This window comes from Gobio gobio (genome assembly GCF_949357685.1).
Source record: "Gobio gobio genome assembly, chromosome: 1".
NCBI classification, from domain to species: domain Eukaryota; kingdom Metazoa; phylum Chordata; class Actinopteri; order Cypriniformes; family Gobionidae; genus Gobio; species Gobio gobio.
The window spans coordinates 41,905,505-41,929,718 of NC_137097.1; the positions used below are offsets into that span (position 1 = coordinate 41,905,505).

Genomic DNA, 24,214 nt, shown 5'->3' on the forward strand with positions numbered 1-24,214 from the left:
CAATATTTATGAAAACATCTAAAATCATGGAAAGTCAGAGTCAGTCTTCATCCTTCGTCACACATTTTGTGGGAAAAATTGAGCAGAGACGCCTCCAAACAAAGGTGAATACCTCTGAACCTCTTTATAAATCCAAAACAATTCCTTTATATGATCAACTTTTAGTTTTCAATTTTGTCCCAGTACTCAAGAATCAGTCAATGGATATTTCATACTATATATACTATATAATATACTGTAGAACATCCTTTTTATTGGTCGTGAAATAATTACTTATTCAAAGTAAGCACCTACTCAAGAGAGTATGGGATTTTGGACGCAGCCTAGGAGAAATCTACCACAACCCACATGTCTTTTTTGGATGTTTATTTATCTAAACAGCAATTATTGCACAGTGTGGACATAAAAATAAAAATTACATTGAATAAAAGTTCAGAATAAAGTCATTCATGGTTTTTAGGGGTGACTACTGCATTTAAACATTACAGGAACTTTAGGGTGGAACATTATGATAAAATCTTGCAGCATTTTATCAAGGATGAAATCAAAAGCACCATTACTTGCATTATAATTGTTTCTCAGGATGATGTCTATAACAATATATGGTTTTATGCATCAAAAATGTGAAACCAATCAAATTAGAAGAGTAAAAAAAAAAAAAAAAAAATTCAAATGTAATTTAAAACCACCTTTGATTACAACATTTTCAAGGGCGAAGTGTACAAAATGTTAAGTGTGTAGGTGTGCACCATAGCAAAATTGCAATCCATTTGAGTGGCCTGACTGGGTTTGACAAAATAACACCAACCAATGGTGGGAGTTTGGGGGCGGAACATCTGCCATAGGAAGTCCAATGGCAGATGTGGAGTCTCATCAGGATAGCTATTATTTTTGCATTTCATTTGGTGATGCTAGTGATGCAGAACTTAAACACTTGTAATCAATAGCAAAAATGAACATTTCTGTAATGACATAATGTACCTGGTAAAATGTACCATCCTAATAGGGCTAAAGACTATTAGAACAGGAGTTACAAATTATGACATTTGTGAAATTACAGGCTGTACAAAAAGAGTACAAGAGTATTAATTGTATTATTGCACGACTACAGAAACCTCCAGAAGTCACGTTTTAAAAAAATCTGAAAACTTTATATCACATTCAAGTATTCATGCTCTACCAATGCTGGTTACGTAAAGAGGGAAAAGGACAGGGCACAAGATTCCTGGGGTGAGAATGAAAGGATAAAAAAAAAAAGCAACAGTGTAAGAGAAAGAGGAATCTGAAACAGGTGGCAGAGCAGCCCACTGAGAGAGACACTGCTGGACAGGAAACAGAAAGACACAGAGACAGAGAGAGGGAATGCATTTCTGAAATGACACATGAAATGGAGTGCAACGACACACATTCTGTCCAGAACAAACTCACACTGCAAACACACTCCTACGACAACCTGCCAGACAAATACAACAGAGTATTCTGAGCCTCAAAGACACAGAAACGCAGACTGACACCTCATTTGTTACAGAGGACATCAGTGTGTGTTCAGGCACAAATGCACTGAAACAGATATTGGAATGGAACTACATTAAACAGTATTGCCGCACGCAATCTATTTTACCTCCGTAATGTGACATTACCGTACAAAGGTTTAAGGCGAGAAAGATTTTATTTTATTGGTAACACTTTACAACAAGGTTTCATTAGCTAACATTAGTTAATGTATTAACTAACATGAACTAACCATGAGCATTAAATTTGTTACTGTATTGTTTCATCTTTGTTAACGTTAGATAATAAAAACACAGCTGTTCATGGTTTGTTCATGTTAGTTCACGGTGCATTAACTAATGTTAATGAGATTTTAATAATGCATTAGTAAATGTTGAAATTCAAATTTAAAAAGATAAATAAATGCTTTATAAGTGCAGTTCATTATTAGTTCATGTTAACTAATGAACCTTATTGTAAAGTGTTACCATTATATTAATACTTTTATTCATCAAAGAGGCATTTCATTTATCTAAAAAGTGACAGTAAATAAAGGTATAATGTAACAAAAAGCTTTTTTTTTTTACTTGCTATTCATCAAATAATCCTGAAGACAAATAAATCACTGAAAACTGGAGTAATGATGCTGGAAATTCAGCTTTGACAATACATTTTAAAATATATTCAAATAGAAAACTGTTATTTTAAATTGTAAGATTTTATGAAACAAATGCAGCCTTGGTGAATCTTCCTGACCCCAAACTTTTGAACGGTAGTGTATTTCCGAGTGAATTAGGATATTCATCATCATCTTGATTGGCGGGTGAGCGTTCATACCAGAATGAATAGAGGTAATGAGCCAGACAAAAAAACACTTGACAATTTGTCTCTTGGTAAACATTATTCAACAGCACGCACAGCCTACATGATGCCAACAGAAAAGGACAGTTGATTATGGATTTAAAAGGCAGATTTTGTTTTGGAATAACATACACCACTCAAAGAGGTCATCGGATGCAAAATTCACTTATATATGTTGTTTGCATATAAATGTGTCTTTGCAGTGTGTGGACACAACCACCCTACAATGATAAAAATCCATTCACACATTTTTTAATCCTCAAAAAGCCTCAAGCCTTTAATTTTCTGAGCAATTTGCAATTTGCTCATGCTCCGCTCACGACCGCTGACGGACTGTCCCATATTAGCATATTTCCGCCCTCAGCCAGTTGTACACTGTCCGCCGAGGCACCACTTCAGAGAGGGGTGGGGTGAGCAGTAGCTCATTATCATTTAATGAGACATTCACCGAAAATGGGTCGGTGTGAACAGAGCTGTTTTTGAGGAGGTAAAAGGGTGTTGTTTTACATAAACATTGCAGAATTTTAACCAAAGTATGTTACAGACTTTACATGAAGAACCTAAAGAATCATACCAACTTGTGGAAAATGGGCATCCGATGACCCTTTTAACACCGTGTCTACACTGGACACGACCGTTGACGCGTCGCAACGCAACAGCTAGAAGATGTCTACACTGGACGAGACAAAGCGGCCGTTGTAAATCCATTTGTCCTTCCTATGAGAAGTATCACGAGTGCTTGGGGAACGTCATAGTTTACTGTCTGGGTTTTGTCACTGGATGCATCCAGTGTAGACAACATTACAGATTATAATGAGTTTTATTGTCTTTTGTCGCGTTGCATCACGTCGCTCGCGTCCGGTGTAGACTCAAGGTGTTGATCCACTTGTCCGTGCAACACTTCTGTCGCGCCGCACTCCACTTTATTCCTATGGGTGACGTCAAGCGACTTTAACGTGCCCACAAAGCATTCCGGGAAGGCGGACGAAAAAAAGCTGGCCGAAGCTCAACTTTATGCAAATTAATCTGTTGAACGCGACGCGACTATCCAATAGAAGTAGAGCACATGGAGACGAAGGGAAGTCTCTCGCTGGTCCTTTGTTTTTCATTCCCCGCTGGCTCAAACGCACGCCCATAGCGGTAAACTTGAGGAACGCCCATCAACATACACATGACGGGAAGCGTCACAACACCACGCTTCAGTTGTGCCGCAAAAGTGAATCTCTACCGACAGTGTGACGGCTTTTTTGACGTGCGAATGGGGAATGAAAAACAAAGGACCAGCGAGAGACTTCCCTCCATGTGCTCTACTTCTATTGGATAGTCGCATCGCGTTCAACGGATTCATTAGCATAAAGATGGGCTTCGGCCAGCTTTTTAGACGCGCGGCATTTGTTCAAATGCAGCGCCACCTTCCCGGAATGCTTTGCAGGCGTGTTAAAGCCGCTTGACATCACCCATAGGAATAAAGTGGAGTGCGGCGCGACAGAAGTGTCGCACGGACAAGTGGATCCGCACCCTAAGAGTTCAACATGAAAGAGTTTGCAACCCAAGCACTTCTGTAATACAATGTATCCACATGGGAACTGATTGTGCCGTGAAAAGTGGCTGTTCCATATCAGAACGTTGACAGGTGGTTGATGGGGAAAGATCTAAAAATAAGATGGATTGATGGTATCAGCTGAAAAGGGAAGTCTTTTGCGAGGAGGGTAAAGTTAATACATTTTTGATGAAAGATTACAAATACAAAAGTTTTCTTTGGAAGAACGTGCTGATGAATTGCGCATGATAAGACCAGGAACATGATTTAAGAAAGTATAACGGTCCTGCAGTCAGTTGCAATTAACCCCTAAGTTTATTAAAAAAGTACATTAAACCCCTTAAAATCTGTGTGTTAAGCTCAAAAATTTAAGCCTACACATAAACAAATTAAGACAAAGTAATCTGGAGAAGTGCATAGGAATCTGTATCCTTTTCTCCCTCATACACAATTTCTCACATTTCACACACACACACGTGTCAAGTCAAATAGGGCTGCATAGTTAAGATGGGTCCGTGAGTATAAATATCTCATAGTGGCAATTGTGGGGGCAGGAAGTGACATCAGGAGCATTTCCAAACGCACACGGCCAGACTTCCCCCGAAGAACATGTAGAGCAGGTTCTTGACTTCATGGGTCACCTCAAACCCGAACCCCTCACCGATCACCACATGCCACGAACTGCCAAACTTCTTATCCATGGACTCCTTGATCATTTTGGCAGCACTCTGAAAATAGAGCCAACCAGCGAGAAAGAGAGCGAGATGAAAGCATGTAGGCTAGTAGAGCAGTCCAGATGGCCAGACTGCGAGTGTGTGAACCGTCCTGACTCAGTACTAGACGGAAAAACAGAGCCCAACCCTACCTGTGTGACCTGGGGAGCACATTTATCTGAAAGCCTGCGCTTAATAACAACACACGCAAACCTGACTGACCTCATTGTTAGAGGCAAATTTCTCGCAGGCTGTGACGCAGAGCTCCATGGTTTCCACGCGCATCTCCTCTGCCATATCCGTGTGCTGTAGACAAAACCAGAAGAACATACTCAAGTCAAGCTCTTATAGGTGCAACGAGATTATTTTTGGAGGTCACTAACAAAATATATGGCTTCAGCATCAAAATATAAATATATTGAGTATGAAGAATAATATATAAAGTAATATGAAGTATATACATAGCAGTTCAAAAGTTTGAAGGACACATTGTTACAAAACATTCTATTTTAAATAAATGCTATTTTCAAGAGGCGCAGTGTTGAGTTGACCAAGCCGGTGCGAAATATTAAGATTGTAAAAAGATAGTCAAATAATCAAGCAGTGCAAATATTATCTGTAAGAAAATGCATGATGGATAAAGATGTTTAACATGTCTTTGGATGATGGATGAAAAAGGGAGCCGTTTGAGTGATAACCCTAATACAGACAAACACATCCATAACTGGTTCGTTCTATCTAGGTCACAGCAGCAGTCGAGCTGCACCCACCCTGATGAGCGGAAAGCTTTGCAGTCTTTTGTAGTCGGCATCCTCTTTTTTACCATCACCCGTTTCTGCCATCCTTTCCTTTACTAAAAAGAGAGGAAGAGAGACAGAGGGATTAGTCCTGTCTGATGAAAAGGAAACAGAAACAGAACATTAGGTCAAATCTCTCACCCAATAAAAGCGCATTAGATCATAAATCTTATATTTTCAGCACTTGGAGGGAGAATGAAGAACGCATTTTGTTTGTAAGCTAAATTTTCAAATGAAATGAATGAACTCTTTTGTATTTTGAAGCAAAACGTGAACATTCTCTTGCAGGGTGACTGTCCTCATCAAATATGTAAATGTATCACAAAGAACAATGAGGAGAGAACTACTATTTTTAAATATGTTGCAATTACCTAGTTGGGGTCTGCTTTCCAAAAAGACTAGCTATGTATCTCTTGGGGATCTTTGATAATGAGTTTTGAAAATCAGTAGGCCTAGATATTTTATAGCTTTAAAGCCGTATTAGGAAACATGTTTAATGTCCTACTATTAACTCAATCAAAGTGTGATGCCTCCACATAATAAAACCATATTCTCAGCATTAATGAGCATAAAATAAGTTACAGGTTCACATTTGAACTAGGGGTGGGCGATATGATGATTTTATATCGTGATCGATCTTGAAGACATCCACGATCTACTTTTCCAATCGAATCGTAGATATTGTGATCTTTTACGTCCTCGTAATTATGCCAAATTATATCATGCGTCTCTATCATGTGTCCTTCATGTGTGCTGAAGCAGTAGGGCTGTGCGATGAATACAACTTTTTGTTTCCGTTACGATTTTGGCTTGATAAGATGATAAAATTATCATTGTGCCGCATTTCGTTCCTTTCCTTTAAAGGGGTCATGAGCTGGCTTTTAAAAATTTTTATACTACTGTCTGAGGTCAACTTATGACATTTGCATGGTTTTTACATTCAAAAACATCATAATGAATAAGCCTTGGTTTTGAGGCTCTCTGAAGACACGCTCAGTTTTGATGGGCGTGCCGCACTGAAGACTTGGAAGTAAACTCCCACGGCCAGGATTGGATAAGATTTGCATATTTAATGAACTTCAGCTCCCCTCAGTACATGTGGGAATTGTTTTGAAAGCGTGTGGGGAAATGCTCACAGGTCTCGCAAAATACCTTTATCAAACAAACACAATGATTCATCTCCCATCCACCTGCGATTGTTTGGAATGTTATTCTTTTATTACTTGGCCGGCCCGATCAGTGAATATAACCACAAACCGTACACACACACACACACACACACACACGCGCGCGCATGCACAAGAAAGGAATATTATTTCACTATGTAAGATAGCCCGTCGGCAGGACGGTGATACGTTTTGGTAGCCCGTCTGAAAAACACATAGCCCCGGGTCGTTGGGCTTTGCAAGCCCTGGCCCATAACGTTAAGTCCGAGTCTGATCACGAATGAACCAATAACACCTCAAATAAAGGAGCCTTCGTGCCTGACAGCGTGCTAAGGTATGTAATCCATAGATATCAAACGATCTGTAACAATGCAATACTAACACATATAAAAAAAAACATGTTTTACTCACATAAGTGTGTTGCACCGTTCCTATCGAATCCAATATAGAAGGCACAGAATTGTTTTTTAATCTCAATAAATCCAGTCTCAACCTGTATCTTGTTTACAATCGATTCCGCGTTGAAATGAAGCGAACAAACGTGCAATGTCTTACACACGAGCTGGAACCAGCATGTTTATTGCTCAGTAACGCGACCAGTTTAGCTCCACGAGTCGGTGGGCGGGCTTGAGGCGGCGCTTCTGCATTCTATGACGTCAGTGGTCGACATATTCTGAGATCTCTCGTTTTCTGGGCCTGGTGTCAATAAAAGCTTTTCTTTGACTAACAAGGAAGTTTTCAGCTCCGAAACGTACAGGATATTCTTATATCACGATGAACTTTTATATACCAAAGGCTCAAAGGAAAGTTGATTTCACAATTCATCACCCCTTTAAAGCGGTGTGCTTTCGCCCCTCCTTAAAAGCCTAAACTTAACTTCCAAATCAATCACATCATGTAATGTGAATATCATAAAATGCAGTCTACTGCACTGCAGGACATGCTTTATTTTAAAAAGAGTTAATAAAAGCGCATTAAACTGTGAAAGAGACTGATCCCCATGCGTTTTCTGTGTGCACGCTGAAAGACAGAGTGGAACATGGATGAGCACAAAGTACACACAAAAATATGTCAAAGTTGTGTCTTAAAGGGCTAGTTCACCCAAAAATGAAAATTATCCCATGATTTACTCACCCTCAAGTCATCCTAGGTGTATATGACATTCTTCTTTCAGACGAATAAAATCTGAGTTATATTACAAAAGTTCTGGCAAATCCAAGCATTATAATTGCAGTAATAGTTGCTCTGTTTTTGAAGTACATAAAAAGTGCATCAGCCCATCAAATAACGTGCTCCACGCGGCTCTGGGGTGTTGATAAAGGTCTTCTGAAGTGAATCGATGCGTTTGTTTAAGAAAAATATCCATATTTAAAACTTTATAAAGTAAACTTTCGGCCGACCGCCTTCCGTATTCAATTTATGGAAAAAGTGTTGAAAGTTCCCCTGCCGATCGAAAGACTAACGCGACCAGGTCCGCTCGTCATGACGTCACGTACGCATCTTGAGTTTCACTTTCAACTTTCAACACTTTTCCACGGAAGGCGGTCAGCCGAAAGTTTACTTGATAAAGTTTTAAATATGGATATTTTTCTTACACAAACTTATCAATTCATTTCAGAAGGCCTTTATTAACACCCCAGAGCTGCGTAGAGCAGTTATTTGACGGACAGATGTATTTTTTATGGACTTCAAAAGCAGAGCAACTATTACTGCTATTATAATGCTTGGATTAGCCTAGACTTTTTTAATATAACTCAGATTATATTCGTCTGAAAGAAGAATGTCATTTACACCTAGGATGGCTTGAGGGTGAGTAAATTGTGGGCTAATTTTGGCACAATATGTAAGATTTTTGGATTAAAATATCCAAAAACCACTAGAACAATGTTATATATTTTGTTGACTTGTTTACATTTACATTTGTTAAATGTTTCCAAGAATGTTTAAACCCAGATAAAAAAGCAATTTTAACCAGGGCACGGACCGTGTCTGTGCGTCGCCTATCATTGACACCATACCCGCGTTACCCTTGATTTCTGGTTTTATTTTGTAGAAACCTTGGAAACACCAAAGACACTTTAATATATGATGTGTTTTATTAGACAGGTGAGCAACTGTTTGGATACATTAATTGACAGAAAACGAATTGTTATATAGCTCAACACAGTTAGTCTTATTGTTTAAATATCGCTCTAGATTTAATATCGATCCAGTTTACTGCAGTGTCTTATGGTAGCTGCCGAGAGAACGCACAGAGTAGCATTTTAACATAACTTTCCACTCAAATGTATCCATGATAAAGCGGAAGTGCTCGTCTGAGGCATAATAAAAGCTCCACTGCTCTCGAGCCGCGTGTTGCGCTTGTCTCTCATTAGCAATCGCTCCAGCTGCCTCGTTCTGTTCCAATGGCTTTTAGCCACACGTTACTTCATACTACAGAAACATTAATAAATCTTTAATACATTAGCTCATCCATGAATATGATTTCTGCCAGAGTCCCATCGGATTCCTTTCCACCGGCTGTAGAGGTGAAGACAACAACTCCCATGACTCCGCAAAATCAAGAGGTCATCAAGCCATGCCTTTGTTTTGAATAAAAGACCTCTAGTGGCGAAAATTACATATTGTGCCTTTAAGTCTAATGCAAATACCAGCTTATCTTCATTATCATTAATGTTAAACAAAAGACAAAGACAAAATCACTCACTGCTCTTAACTTTATTCCCTATTTTATTAAGAATCAAAGTATATTTAATTCATACCGTGAAGATTATTCAGTGTTTTAGAGTTTAACTCTTTAAATGTTTAATAACTGTTTTGACAAATTGATTGTTTAATGCAATACTGTGTTTTAAATGGTGCAAATAGATATAGTCCATAGGCTTGTTACAGTCTGGATATTCTCAGAAGTACATCTCAAAATTGGGACGATCGCGATTCAGATAATGCATTCACATAAATCATCTAATAACCTTGTACTCCACTATATCAGAACAAATGTAGGTGATTATCTTTGCTTGTTATGAACAGCAGCTAACGTTAATACTTTTCCATTTGTTTTTCTGTTTTATCAGAAGTTGTGATGCTTTTTTCTTCCCTATTTTATTAGGGTTATATTTTGTCCGTGGGGAACTGATTGGATGGTTGTGGTTTGCTATTGCCATGATGTCATGTGAGTGACAGGTTGTTGTGCCCTAGCGTCAGTAAACACGTCATCAGATTTATTATAAATACTGTAATATTATATTCCATAAAAAAAGGAATGGTCAGTTTAGATTTCAAATTGTAAAGGGACTTGGTGACCAGATCTACACTTTACTAATACAAATACACATTTTAATCTAAAATCTTGATGTTGAAAAAGAAAGTTAAAGTCCGTGTCATTAGTCAACAACTACACCATATCAACATAACGCGTGAACTGTCATTAGCAAGTGTTTTTATGTAACATCAATAATTTTACATGTTACGTTATTTGATGAAGGCATTTTACATGTATTGCACAAATACCTCCACATTACAAAACAGTCAACAGACAACTTTTGTTCAGTTAAAAATTATACAAATTTTGAAAGATAAACTATCCGTTGTTTAAAATAATTTTTTAGTGAGAAGAGTGACAGTGCACGAGACAGCTTGCAAACTGAACCAGAGTCTTTACTAAATTTAAACGAAGTTGAAAATAGACAATGCAAACGTACAGATGTTTTCAGTCTTTGGTGCATCATTATGCAAAAGTAAAGAAAATTATATAAACAAACACGTGTCGAGTAAGTTAAGCGTTTGTTTTTAGCATCTCTGAGCTAATGTTAGCTTGCTAGCTCGACACCATCACTTAAAACGCTACGACTGATAAATGACTGGGGGGAAATGGAGACATATAAGTAGGTAAATCATTTAAATATCGGAGATAGTAAATTTATATCACCACAGTTCAATAGCCTACCTTTCTGTAGCGCTGTATACAGACACTTTCCTCCACTGATGTTGTCATGGATACACACCGGCCTTGGCAACCTCCGTCCCACGTGACCTGTTTATTTCCGCCTACGTCCATTTAATTTCTTTCTTTCTTTCTTTCTTTCTTTCTTTCTTTCTTTCTTTCTTTCTTTCTTTCTTTCTTTCTTTCTTTCTTTCTTTCTTTCTTTCTTTCTTTCTTTCTTTCTTTCTTTCTTTCTTTCTTTCTTTCTTGTTGTTTTATTTCTATACCCATACTTCAAGGCATATCTTTACACCACAGTACTTGTTTGTAAGTGATTGTACAAAAATGTCAGTAACAGCAGCAAAAGAAAAAAAAGCTTTAAGGTGTGTTTTGTGTTTAAATAAGGTCAGCCGGTTTGTGTGCCACACAAATCTAAACCTAGAAAGGCAGTAAACCTTTTTGTTTTTCGATTATAATGGCATTAAAGGCTTTCACTCGTGAATAGTCTGAGAAAGAGAGGGCAGAGAGGTAATCCCAGCAGGAATTATGACATTTTGGAGATTAAGGAAACTACTGGGCAATGTGGGCCATGACCCACACATCAAATTAATCCAGCCAAAGATCTGGATTGTTGAAAATGGCTCACTCGTCTTTGATTATTTTTTGGTCCACGTGCAGATGTTATTGAGCCTGGCTGCCATCAGAGCCCACGCCGCCAACACAGATAACAGTATTTCATAACAGAGACTAGAGGTTAAAAGACCTCCTACACATCCTTCCCAAGCATCATTCACATCTCCACAGGGTACTCTGTTTTAGCAGTTTTTACTGCATTGCTTTTCTGCACCTCATACTTTGTTAAGTATTGTTAAGTAAGGCATTTTTAGAGTATAGCCTAAACCTCAAAGTAACAAACCGAGCCGGAGATTCCCAGCTAAACATGGTAGGATAATACTCATATTTAAAGTCAGTTCCATAAACATGGCTTACAAAAGGGGGTTTTCTCAGCGTTCTTTTTCTTCATCGGAATGGTACGAAACTTAGTAAAGGTTTTTGTGCTTGCTATGTGAAAAAAAAATCCTGAAAAAAGGGTCACACTTGTACTCCTCACAGTCAAAAATGACAGCATTGGAAATGAATGGGAGACAAATTTCATCTAGTGGAAATTTCTGGTACTGAGCCCAAACAAAATCTTACTGGAAGCTAAATTTTGAACACAACTGGTTTAGATTTATGGCTTTCATTTTATTGCAGTTTTAGAGTAAAACATGTTTTTTTGAACATTTCTTTGTCAAGGAAAACCCTGCGAACCCGTAAAATATGCATGCACTTTGAAAACCCGTTTTTAATAGCTTGCGTTTGTCAGGCCCCCAAAACGCCATTGTCATGTAAATGAAAGGCCAAAACGCATAAAATGTTTTCAGTTGAGAAAAGTGTTATCATGAATATGAATGTGTTCAAATACATTGTCAATATGTACAAGGATGAATGGGACTAATACATAGAAATAGTGCACGGCCTCTCAAAAACATTGTACATTATCTCACATCATTGATATATGTGCATCCCCTGCTTTTGTAAAAAACAAACTGAACAAAAACAACAAGAGAGAAATGAAAGAGAACACTGGTGCTCGTTGTGCTATATTTTAATTCTCATTGTCATCTTAGATATTAACTCATTTGATCTCCATTTCAACACAGACAAAGACACAGACAGAATTCAATAAATGAACATTAGAGGATAGAAGATTTGAAAAATGTAAATGAGTAAATCCTCAGTGTAGAAAAATGTTCAAGCAAAAAGAGAGAACTTCACATCCAACTTCTAAGATATTACTTCATTCACAAACAAATATATTCCAGAAAAGGTAACAGTATTAAACAATCATTTGTAAACCACTCGTTCTGAATACAATTCAAAGCTTGTTCGTGTACATTAAAAGAACTGAACATCACAAAATGACCACTGAAATGCAAACAAACAGGCATTGCACTAACAACAGCAAGTAGAAATATATATAGTGCATAAACACAATTCCCAACCATTACGATAATCTTGTTGTTCAACTGTATGGCCATGGAATCTCAAACCACATGCCTATAAAACAACTGTTTGCAACACACATCCATAATCTCAGTTCTGTGTGTCAGTATGTATGTCTTATGATTGCGCATTTGGGACAGCATTCTTGTGTTTGACAAGGCCACAAAACAGGCATTTTTCAGCCTGCTGCATTTTACATATAAACAATACATTGAGTATAATCCACATAAAGCATATCATATGTGATGTGTAATTTACATAAGCTCTTTATCAAGAGATGTCTATCCGGTCACAGTTATGAAGAGAGATAAATAGATGGTGGGATATACATATAATGGTGTAAATATTATACATTCATCATACGGAATGTCTGTTGCTTAGTTTACAAATATAATTTTGTTGAGTAGATTTTTGCATAAATCTATATAGGCTATATATGCTAATTTCTCAGCATGAGAAGATATTTGTTTGTCTGTAGATATTTGCAGATTATGTTTAACAGGAACACTGAAAACAGTTCTCAGAAAGCATGTCATTGCAGATGCCACATTATAAAGGGTTTCAACACCATGGCTTTAAAGGTTAATAGCTATTTGTTGAAATATTGCTGAGGCATTCATCTGGCCAAATGCCTTCTTCAACTGCTCCTTTTCTGTCCATCACTCTAATTCGATGTGATTGTGATGATGTTAAAGGGTTTTTAATGGAGGAGAATTCAAGCAGGGCTGGCCTGACCAATAGGATTCAGTCTGTTGGTGTGATCACCATAGAAACAGTGTGATTCAAAAACATCTAAAAAAAAACTTGAATAGATCAAACATACAAAAAATAAACAGTATAAAAAACTCCAGAGTAAAAGCAAACAAATTCCCAGCTGTTTAAGTGAGTTAAAAGTTCTTCAAAACTTATTTCAATCAAATAGGCTACACGGTATAAATAACAACAAATCTGAAAGAGTATGCAAACATTTGCTTTGAACTGTAATCCTTTCATCAAGCACTGAGACTGAAGATCCCACATCAAATTATGTTTGCCACTCAGATGCTCAACAAGGTATCACTAGTAAAAAAATGTGAATAATTTAAAGAGTGATACTTTCTCATGCTAAACCCGCCCCCATGATGCTAAAGTGTCGGGTTGTTGCCAAGACATTGCTATGCGGTTGCTAAGGTGTTCAAAATGGTCTTTAATATATTGCTTGGGTGGTTGCTAGGACATTGATATGCGGTAAAGAGCATATGATATACCAACCCGATCTCATGGCAATTCGTATTTTACGAGGTGGCTAATTCGTACGAATTTGTACGACCTCACTCTTACAATTTTTGCTCAATTGTACGTATTTGACTAGTTGCTCAATTTGTATGATTTTGTACGAATTACCTACCCCTAACCTTGCCCTTAAACCTATCCGTCACTGCAGTTTAGACAAATCGTACAAATTCAAACGAGTGAGGTACGAATTCGTATGAATTAGCCACCTCGTACAAATACGTACGAATTGGTCGTGAGATAGCGTTGGTTATACTGGTCCCTAGATACGGCTTATCTACGTAAAAGTGCGATCACATTAGCAAAATGTCCCAATTTTGCTGACAATATGTATAAAGAATATCTCAAGTCACTTTCAAACCAAGAAGCTTTCTGTTGGTCAACATGGCAAATCCACAATTTGAACTCTGAAACGCGAAATCTGCACAGGGAAATCTTTCGCCCTCACCTGAAATTCCAGATTGCATGGATTCCTATTGAAATTACTCTATTTCGCTCACGAAAATTCACCAAACAACAGTAAATGTGACTGCAACTTACAGTAGGTCTGAAAATTTGTTGGCCTGTTCATAAAAATAAGAGCACACTTTTCCTCAACAAGTCGCACAGTTTGAGGTATCATTCTTGTTTGTAGCACAAATGGTGTGGGATGAGCTATGCACTGAAATTTAACACTTAGGGTTAGGGGTTTGTTCAAATCACTAACCCTGAGCAGTAATGATAGTGATGCTTGTTTCAGCAAACACCGCTACTACAAAACTTTGCCTTGAAATCAACATACATATCTGATGGTGGCGTTGTATTCTGATTAATCTTTTCCATTTTGGAAACCCCGTCTTTGACTCTGACTCTTTTAAACGACCCCTAAGAAGCCCATCACAGTCTGGCGCTGGTGAGAGACTCGCAATGTTCGGCCGGTTGTTTGGTGACGCCTCCGAAAACCTCTACAGCACGGCTGGTCCACGGGACTACATTACCCAGCATTCCTGTGCTGCAGTGGGCAAGGGCAGAAAGCTCTGCATGTGAAAGCGGCCGGTCCCACAAATTAAACTGAGAGAGCTCTCCCACCATAGCCCGCGATGCCTCGAAGCGAAGACCGGCCATTGAGCTCTGCAGGAGACAGGAAATCATATTCAGACAATGCAGCAAAACACACTGCCCAGCCAAAAAAATGTCGCTGTTGGATTTGAACAAACAAATGCTTAAGAGTCTGTGATTGGATCATTATTGCAGTGATTATTATGTTTTTAGCATGTTATATATTTGGCAACAGTTCTTCTAACCCTAAAGGATGGATTGTGTAGCTTTTCATTTCTTAAACAACCATTTAGGAAGACACATCATGGCCATATTCCAGGATGACTATGTCAAGATTCATCAGGCTCAAATTGTGAAAGAATGTTTGGGAGGGAGCATGAAGAATCATTTTCACACATGAATTGGCACCTCTGAGTCCAGACCTTAAATTCATTGAAAGTCTTTGGGATGTGCTGGAGGAGACTATACAGAGTGCTGGACTCTTGCATTGTCAATACAAGATCTTGACCAAAACTTGATGCTCCTCTTGATGGAAATAACATCACAGCATTTATTTCCATCAAGAGGTGCATCAATTTGTGTTTGAATATGATTCTTCATGTTCACTCCCAACAATTCTTTCACAATTTGAATCAAATCCTGGAATATGGCCATAATGTGTCTTCCTACATGGTTGTTTAAGAAATGAAAAGCTACACATGCCATCCATTAAGGTTAGAAGAACAGTTGCCAAACATATAACATGCTAAAAACATAATAATCACTGCAATAGTGATCCAATCACAGACTGGCAGTGTATATAATTATATAAAAAAAATTATTGTTTAAAAAAAAAACATATTACAGAAACGAATGAGTGCATTAGTGACAATTTCTATTAGTTTAAATAAAAAATACATTTGTTTTTTATGTATTACCTGCCTTCACCACTAAATTTTCTTGCCTGGTAATTAATGTCCCAATTAAAATATTTTTGAGTGGTAACTGCTCTATACACTGTAAAAAATTATATAATCAATAAGTTATGACAACATATGTTTTTACATTGCTTTAACTCTTTAAAATAAGTTTTTTTATAAGTTATACAAGATTCAACTCATTTTTAAGTCAGTTTAAATGACTTAATTTAAGGCAACAAAATTTTTTCTTTTTTCAGATACAATTCATAAATGTCTAGTAAATCTTGTAGATTATTGTACAGCTTATTTAAATACTATTTTAAAGACAAAATAAGAAATAAGTGAAAACAGATGACTTTTCTGTTGGAATTTTCCAGATATTGATTATCTTGGAACCTAAATGTAGGACGTTTGTGTGTGTGTTTTTTGTAAAACGTTTTTTTATTAAGTCACAAACTGTTTCAACCCTCAGAAGCACTTATTGCAGCAGTTAACTTCTAAACAAACTTAAGAAATAACACCCAGTGAGACAATGCAAAAATATTAGTGTTATCAGTGTAAAATATCACAGTGTAAAAACCCAAACCCCCTTTTTTTTGTCCAAAATGGCATTTAAACTTCATACAGCGCTAAAAAGGGCAAAGAACATTTCACATTTGGCCATTTCTGAGACTGAGACAAATGATAGTGGGACCTTTTTAGTTTTATCTCCAGTGGTATTAAAAGATTTGACTCATAAAAATGTGATATTCCATTTAAATGTGTCTTTTAAGTTGTCTTATTTCCCAATATTATATCAAAAAATGGTTCCAGACACATCCACATATGTAGCCTATTATATAAACTCTAAACTCTGATACTAGAACCGCCACATTTGTATCAGTGCAGAGAATCCCTATAAAATTCACTTGCTAAATGAAAGCATGGAAACATGGTTTCCTTCATAATTTTGTTTATCACAGTCAGTCCACAGCTTAAAAGCACATCCTCAGACTGCAGCATGGACCAGAGGATGACCCTAAGCCCTACTGGGTCTAATGAAAGGATAAGTGTTCTGGAGTTTAAAGGTCCCATGGCATGAAATTTTCATTTTATGAGGTTTTTCAACATTAATATGAGTTCCCCTAGCCTGAATATTGTCCCCAAGTGGATAGAAATGTTGATCGGTGTAAACCCGAGTTCTGGCTGTCTTTCTCTGCCTTTGAGAAAATGACAGGCCAGACCAGCCAATCCTGAAGTCTCCTGGTTTGACGTCCAAGCAGGAACGGTTTCCTCCCTTTCCTCCGCCCAGAGAATCTGGCACGCCCATGCAAACGCTCGTCGAGAGATCATTGCATCATTGCTTGTGAACGAGTGAACGCTGGCAGTTTCTCAGTGTTTGGATGTACAAATGAAAACAGAAGTCTTTTTTCAGTTCCTTCTGATCTGTGATCAGTGATTTCTGATGTGTAGCTAATTATTTATTAGTCGTGCACACTCAGCGGCTTCTCTCTCTCCCGACAGAACGGTGTTTTCGTGTTTTATATCTTGTGAGTCAGTGTTTTTGTACGTCCTCGTCGCGTCTATCGGTTCTAAAATGTGCATACAGTCATGAGTTTCTGCTCAACATCAGCAGAGATAAACCTCACACACGCCGAAGCTCGGCTTTCAACATCCCCGACCCACAGTACTGCATCTGGCCCACAGCGGAGGCACCAAACGCGGCGTGAGATTAAGCAGAAGGGGGGTAAAGGTGAGCATATCCGGGCTAGCCAGCCTAGCCCCACAATAAACTGGATTACATTCGATTACTGCTGTTGTGTATTTGTTTGCGCTGTGTACTCAACGCGCGTCACTGACGCTTTTATTTTATTTTAAAAATAATGCTATTATCAACACTTACTTTTAACTCGTTCATCTCGACAGCTGTAATGGTACTTTGCATGTGTTACAAAGTTGGTAGAATAATGATGAAGAGACGGACTCGGTGTGACTGTTTATTCAGAACTCTCAGATACAAACACAATAAACTCGCGCTGACTGACAGCGCTCTCATAACTCAGTAGTTACTATAAATAACTTTGTTAGCAATCGCTGAGCTCAGTCTCTGATACATTAGTGATGTCCGGTTCGCGAACGATCTTTCTTTTGAACCAGTTCTTTTTAGTGAACCGAATCAGTTCACCAAATCGGACTGAATCGTTCTAAACGGTTCGCGTCTCCAGTCAGCACTGATCCATAATTTACTAAAGTTACTAACTTTCTGACATGAGTGACAGTCCCTCCGACTAGAAATAGACTAATAACCTAAAGTATATGCTGTAACTAAAACAGTTCAGACATGCTGAGAACTGATGTGAAGTGAACTCAGGTCCATCCGTCTCCCTGGCAGACTCGTGCCTGCTCGTGCCTCGTTAAACCACGCCCCCTCCGCTCATATAAAATGCAAAGATGTCAGCCAATCACAACAGTGGGTGTTTTTACTGAAGTCTCACAGCAGACACACCTCTTGAAGCAGGGCATTCAAGCCACAGGGCAAACAGCAGTAGAGAAAAAATGCCTTTTATTTCTAAATTATGACATTTTATGATGTAAAAGTCATACTAACAATATAAGTACAGCTCAGGAAACATTATAAAATAATAGAAAAATGCCATGCCATGGGACCTTTAACGAAAGAGGGATAAAGAGATCAGGAAAAGGTAAAGGAAAGGATAAAACAAACATTGTGTCCATGTTGACTTTTACAGTACGTGCTGTGTGAATACCAAATGCTGCTTCTCTTGACTTACCACCGTCTGGCAACCAGTTACAACGGCCAAAGTCTGACGTACCTGTTCTTGGCCAAGTATGAGAGTTCCTCCCCGTCGGATGCTGTGACGGGTTGCCAGGTCACTTCCTTCACTCTTTAGCTTGCCCCCTAGGTAGGCATGCCACGCTCCAGCTCTCCGGTTCCAGCTCACACACATATGCTGCCATCTGCCCACTGTTAAGTTGAGAGGTAACAGCGCCACCTAAAGGATGGAGGATCCAAAAATCAAAAATCAAAATTACAATCCAAAGACTGATCCTGTGGTCCATGTGCTTGGATAATTGAGACCAGCCTGAAAGCCCGAGAGATTATCTTACTATCCACTGTTACAGCTCTGAAAAACACGGGCAAAACAATTCAATAGCTTTAACATTCAGTAAGAGCAGTCAGAGGTCAATCTAAGCATCTGTTCATCTTTTAGGCCATTTACGCAGAACCCTTTTTGCATTCCACTGCACCGCTATTCCATTGTTTGTTTTGGACGTTCGCACCAGTCAGGTACATTCATATGGTTGGAAAATCAGAGACGGTTTGGCGAATGACAGTCTGTTTTGTTAACGTGAATTCTTTCGCTGACGCGGATGGTAAACCATATTCAAAATACAGAGTTAACAGCACTACCTATTCAATGCCATTGAACAAGAAGTTGTTTAAGGAACCAAAATCATAATCATAATCGTTTAATTCTTCACACTTCCCATCCCCATCAGTCAAATATCATGCTGTGATGCGCTACCTCATTATTAATGATGAGCTCAATGGGCCCGTGAACCAACTGCTGAAGCACAAACTCATGGCTCTGGTCAGAAATAGCATAAGAAACTGTTGTTCCCAAGATGTTCTTTGCTGGTTTGAGCCACATGCAGACAGTCAAAGCCGGGAGGACAGGGATTTCCTGCTTTATGATAGCATACATGGAAGTGCTCCGTGCAGGGAACGAGAGCCTGTAACCCTCTGGAAACTTGTTCTCAAAGATACCTGTGAAGAAAAAAAAAATTGAACGAAAGAGAGACAGAGAGAATTGATGACAAAGAATAAATTAAACCAGAGAAGACAGCACTGGATAAGAGTTTAAAGGCATGTTCCAGGGTCAATACAAGTTATATCTGTCACTATCACTATCCATTTGCATGCTCTAAATGTTTCGAAAAGACAATTCTCTCGTCATTTACTCAATCTCATGTTCCGAAACTATAAAGAAGATATTTAGGAGAACGCTGTGACCCCAATGACTTCCATTGTATTGCCAAAAAATATCTTCTTTATGGTTCCACGGGAGAAAAAAGTCATGGAACAAAAAAAAACATGAGGGTAAGTGAACGATGACACAAGTTTCATTTTTGATTGAACTATCTCTATAAATCAAATCATTCTTTTAAATCAATATTTCTCCCGGCAGTAAATCCGACCTCTTCCTCACCTTTCTCCAGGCTGCTTATCCGCTGGTGCACAGTGTCCAGTCCATAATCAATATGCTCCTGATGTTTTTGTGTCTCTTTGCGCAGAGCTTTTCTCTCTTCCTCCAGCAGTTTTATCTTTCTCTTGAGTTCTCCTTCCAGATCCTCCACTCGTCTCTGTGCAGCTGACACAGGCGTACGGGGAGCGCTAGAGGCAGCACCTGCTGCTTTCGGTGAGCTTGTGTCTGTGTGATTGAACGCTGGTGCTGCCATTTCAGACTGTAAACAAGACAGTCATTTATTTCTGTGTCTGTCTCATTTATCAACATTGCATGAATGCAATCAATATAACAATGAAAACTGAATGCATTAACCTCTTTTCAAGTGTAAACGGTAATGCATCTTATATTCTGATCAAATCAAACCCTGCCCAAATTTAAGATTTAATAAGGCATCATATCATTTAATTGATTAATTAAACAGAATCATTTTTAAGAGCAACTATTGCACATCTTAATTGGGTTTCTTGCAAGTAAGAGAGGTTGGATGTTTAATGAGACCACTTTCAACATGCAATACTTCCAAACTTGCATGGAAATAACAAATTAAATTCTATTCTATCATTATGGGATCATTTCAAAGGCATCTGCACCAGCTTGGAGAGCTGCCATTCACAGCTGCAGGAGTCCATAATATGCTTTCAGTGAGTGTGTCATGTTTCACATCTCTCCCCTGCTGTCACACATGCTGTAGTCTCTGATTGGCTCAGGTTAAATATACCCTTGCTTAGTTGCTTTTCAAACATACATTCTAGGGTATAACTACCGTTTACCATTTCTTTTGCCTTTGTATGTAAAATATGGGCTGTTTATTGCCGTTGCTCCTGCTATGTCTAGATTTTCAGACTGATAGATTTGGGTTAGATCGAGGTTAATCAGATCCGCTAAATGTGGTCCTGATGAGGATGTAATCTGTTGTTCCCATCGGCTCGTAAACCATGAAGTCGGCTCACGTAGCCCATATTTCCATCGAAACCCAATCAGGGACGCGCATCTTGGCGCACAGCGATAAATCTCGGCACAGGCGCGCGATCGTAGCCTACGTGAGCTGAAACGCAATCAAACTCCAGGACTCACGGAAGGATGAACTTTGCGAGCACACTGCAGCACCTATTCCTACGCGTTATAAGTGTTAAAAACAGCAAAATAAGGCTGCAATATGATACTAATTACGTTTATCAACAGGTCAGACAATAACCATCTATCACCATACGCTCATTTATTCAATATACTTTTTCTTTAACATTGTTTAAATTTCTGAATAAAAATACTTTGATATCTTTTTTCTGAATTGGGAAGATTTAGTACTTAAGTTAAATTAAAAAATAATATTTTTTTTATTTTATTATAAAAAAAATTACAAGTAGAAGGAATGTTGTTTTTAAAAATACTATAAAATAAATATAATAAATATATTTATTTTTTCAGCCAAATCAAAGCCAGTCTGACGTAACAAACATGCAAGAAGCCATTTTGTTGTCATGTGACTTTTGCCATTAAGTTTTTAAAACAAATTTCGAACTTAGCCACGATTAGCCTACCGACAGCCGATTCGACTCAAAAATATAATTTCACAGATATTTTAAATAGTTTTTTGTTGTTGTTGTTTTTGTGAAAAATTAGCCTATAGCCATGACAGCTAGCCTACTTTTAAGTTTTTTTCCTAGTAGTTTTATCTATTTTTTCCATAAAATAGCCTAGTATTTTCAAAAATATGTGAAATCAACATGATTCCTAGCACATTTCTTAAACTTAATTTTAAATAGGCTACATTTACCGTTTTCAGTCTCGTACATCCTCCTAATTTAGTATCGACCTATAGCTACAAAACTGTTGATTCTCAGCCAAATAGGCTAAATATCTTATAAGGTCTTGCGGTTTTCTTACCTCCAGTTTCTCAATGCGGTCTTTCATTTGAGTTATGGCATGCACCAGCTCATCCACCGCATGAGCCGTGCGCATTGAGGATCCCGCATCGTCCCGCATCATGAGTTGCTCGTTATTGTCTTTTCGCGCTTCCCTAAGTCCAGCGCTCCGTTCCGGGACCTTCCGTCCCTTCAAGCCACCCTCGCATTCCGTGAGCTTCCCCGTTAGCTCCCGTATGGTTCTCTGATCCGTGAGGATCTCATCTTTCTGCTGTAGGACGGTCTGCCGGAGCTCCTCGGCGGTGGTGCGGAGGTACCCCCAGTCCTCTCCCGCATATAACGACTGATCGTCCGCTTGTTGCTGAAAGTTTTTCGGGTTGCATTCACCGGCGGGGACAGGGGTGCAGATGAGTCTGCTGTAGGTGACCTGCTGTTCGCTTCCTCCGGTCCCTAGTCCCGTTAAACCGTAGAACGTTGGCGCCTCCGGTTCTCCTCGTTCCCTGCTTGTCGCATCAGTACCGTGGAGAGCGTCCAGCGGTCCTGTTCGGGCGACGGTCCCGGAGGAAAACGCCTTCCCGGTTGCGCCCGGTGACAGTGACTGGTTGTCGGCCAGGGGCTGCGCTGCGGCCGCGGCTGCCGGTGGAGATCCGCTGTGGACCGCGGCGATGATGCAGATAACCGCTCCGATAAACGCCACCATCCCGGCGGCCAAAATGACAACGATGAACTTCAGGGTGGCGGTTAACAAAATCAGTAATGAAAAGAAATAAAAGATAACGGGGAGATTTAGACCTTAAGAATGAATTAAATTCATCAATCAATTCTGCAACCCAGGAAATCAACAGCTTTTCTTCTGTAATGTGTCCACCCGCAGGACGCGTCTTTCTATATCTCCATCTCAGTATTACCGTGGGGACAACAAGAGGTGGGGGTCTAGCTTACACCTCATCAGGGGTGGGCTGCACATGCGAGGGAGGTGGAGACAACATCAACCTCATGGTCGACCAATGTGAGCTAGATTTCATATTGCTCAGTCTGAAAAAAATACCTGCGCTTAGGAAAGCAAGTATGCAGGATGCAATAGGGGTCTAACCATGTCTTACTAACTCTTATCTAAAGAGGCTAAAAAAACGATTGACAATATTCAATATGAGCATAATTTTAATATGAAATATTTAAAATTATATATCATATGATATCCTATTTCTAATACATTTATTGTAAATCTTTTTTTAGTTATTAAGAATTCAATATGCCTACAAGAATATGCAAGAAATAAGGTCTAATTCAATAAGCAAAAATTACAGTGATGCCATCAATGTCGTTAGACTTTAGCCTATATGGCTTTATGTCGAACCTCACATGAACAAACAGGAAAACAGGTCTCATTGCATCCACTTGTTGTGTCCGAAATCGCATACTCTATTAAAAAGTAAATACTTCACGACTGCTAAAAAAGTATACGTTCTATACCGTATGAATGTAATCCGGACGTAGCCTACTACATTCGCCATGTTGTTACTGTCACGTGATCAGCGTCAGTTCCGTCGCCTAACTGCCATTCCCAAATCCATTGCCTCGATGGGATAGTAAAGTGGGCTACATCCGAAACCTGGAAAATGCTGCCTTCGGAGGACACATTTCAAGGCAGGAAGGCATCAAGGCATGTCCAAATCTTCACTTCCTGTCTCCTGAGATGCCTTCATCTGATTGATTTTCGAAGGCAGCATTTATGTATCCTTCGCTGCCTTTGATATCCCACAATCCTGTGCTTTCCATTCTGTGACAGTTGAGCTGGAAAAAAAAGATGGCGTCCGAAAGTTGCGTTTGCTGGTCAGTTTGTGTGTAAATGTACGTTTTTTTTACCAACATTTTACACTTCTGATGTCATTTCTAGCGAGAAATTACTGTAGTAATTAAATATTTGTTTACTTCTCACCAAAGCTCTCTCTATTTTGCTGTAGATCATTAAACGGTTACACTCCCTAAGAAGTCTGTCCGAAATTACTTTTGTGAGGTGCCTTTATGCACAAACACTGCCTTACATTGTCTGATAAGGCAGCGAGGCAACGAGTCAGCTGCCTAGGATTTCGGACGCAGCCGTGATCATATATGCACACTTCAGAATCTCGCCGGAAGTAATAGATTATCCGGGTACTTTTTGCATACTCTTTTATGAGTAAAGTGACTTCTTTTTTTTTGTTATATAAGCCTACTGTTTTTCGCCTATACTAAGGAAGTATAGCCTATAGTTGCGATTTCAGCCGCAGCCAAAGTGTTAACGGCAGTACGAACTGACAGTGATATCTATCAGCTAAGCTAACCTAGCTAGTTTTTTTTTTGTTGTTGTTGCCATT

At 38.8% G+C, this 24,214-nt stretch overlaps 2 protein-coding genes across 2 annotated transcripts; both read right to left on the reverse strand.

The window, feature by feature from the left end:
• Nucleotides 1–3,852: 3,852 nt before the first annotated feature.
• dnal4a (dynein, axonemal, light chain 4a) lies at nucleotides 3,853–10,592 on the reverse strand. Its single transcript, XM_079831803.1, has 4 exons — nucleotides 10,515–10,592; nucleotides 5,376–5,458; nucleotides 4,828–4,911; nucleotides 3,853–4,620 (listed from the first exon to the last, which is right to left on the reverse strand). Exons 2-4 carry the CDS (start codon nucleotides 5,445–5,447, stop codon nucleotides 4,456–4,458), a joined length of 321 nt encoding a protein of 106 aa, XP_079687929.1. The 5' UTR covers nucleotides 5,448–5,458; nucleotides 10,515–10,592; the 3' UTR covers nucleotides 3,853–4,455.
• A 1,124-nt stretch (nucleotides 10,593–11,716) lies between these two features.
• Nucleotides 11,717–22,768, reverse strand: nptxra (neuronal pentraxin receptor a). Its single transcript, XM_079818644.1, has 5 exons — nucleotides 21,880–22,768; nucleotides 19,957–20,212; nucleotides 19,273–19,514; nucleotides 18,559–18,738; nucleotides 11,717–14,918 (listed from the first exon to the last, which is right to left on the reverse strand). Exons 1-5 carry the CDS (start codon nucleotides 22,555–22,557, stop codon nucleotides 14,685–14,687), a joined length of 1,590 nt encoding a protein of 529 aa, XP_079674770.1. The 5' UTR covers nucleotides 22,558–22,768; the 3' UTR covers nucleotides 11,717–14,684.
• Between the last annotated feature and the right edge of the window lie 1,446 nt (nucleotides 22,769–24,214).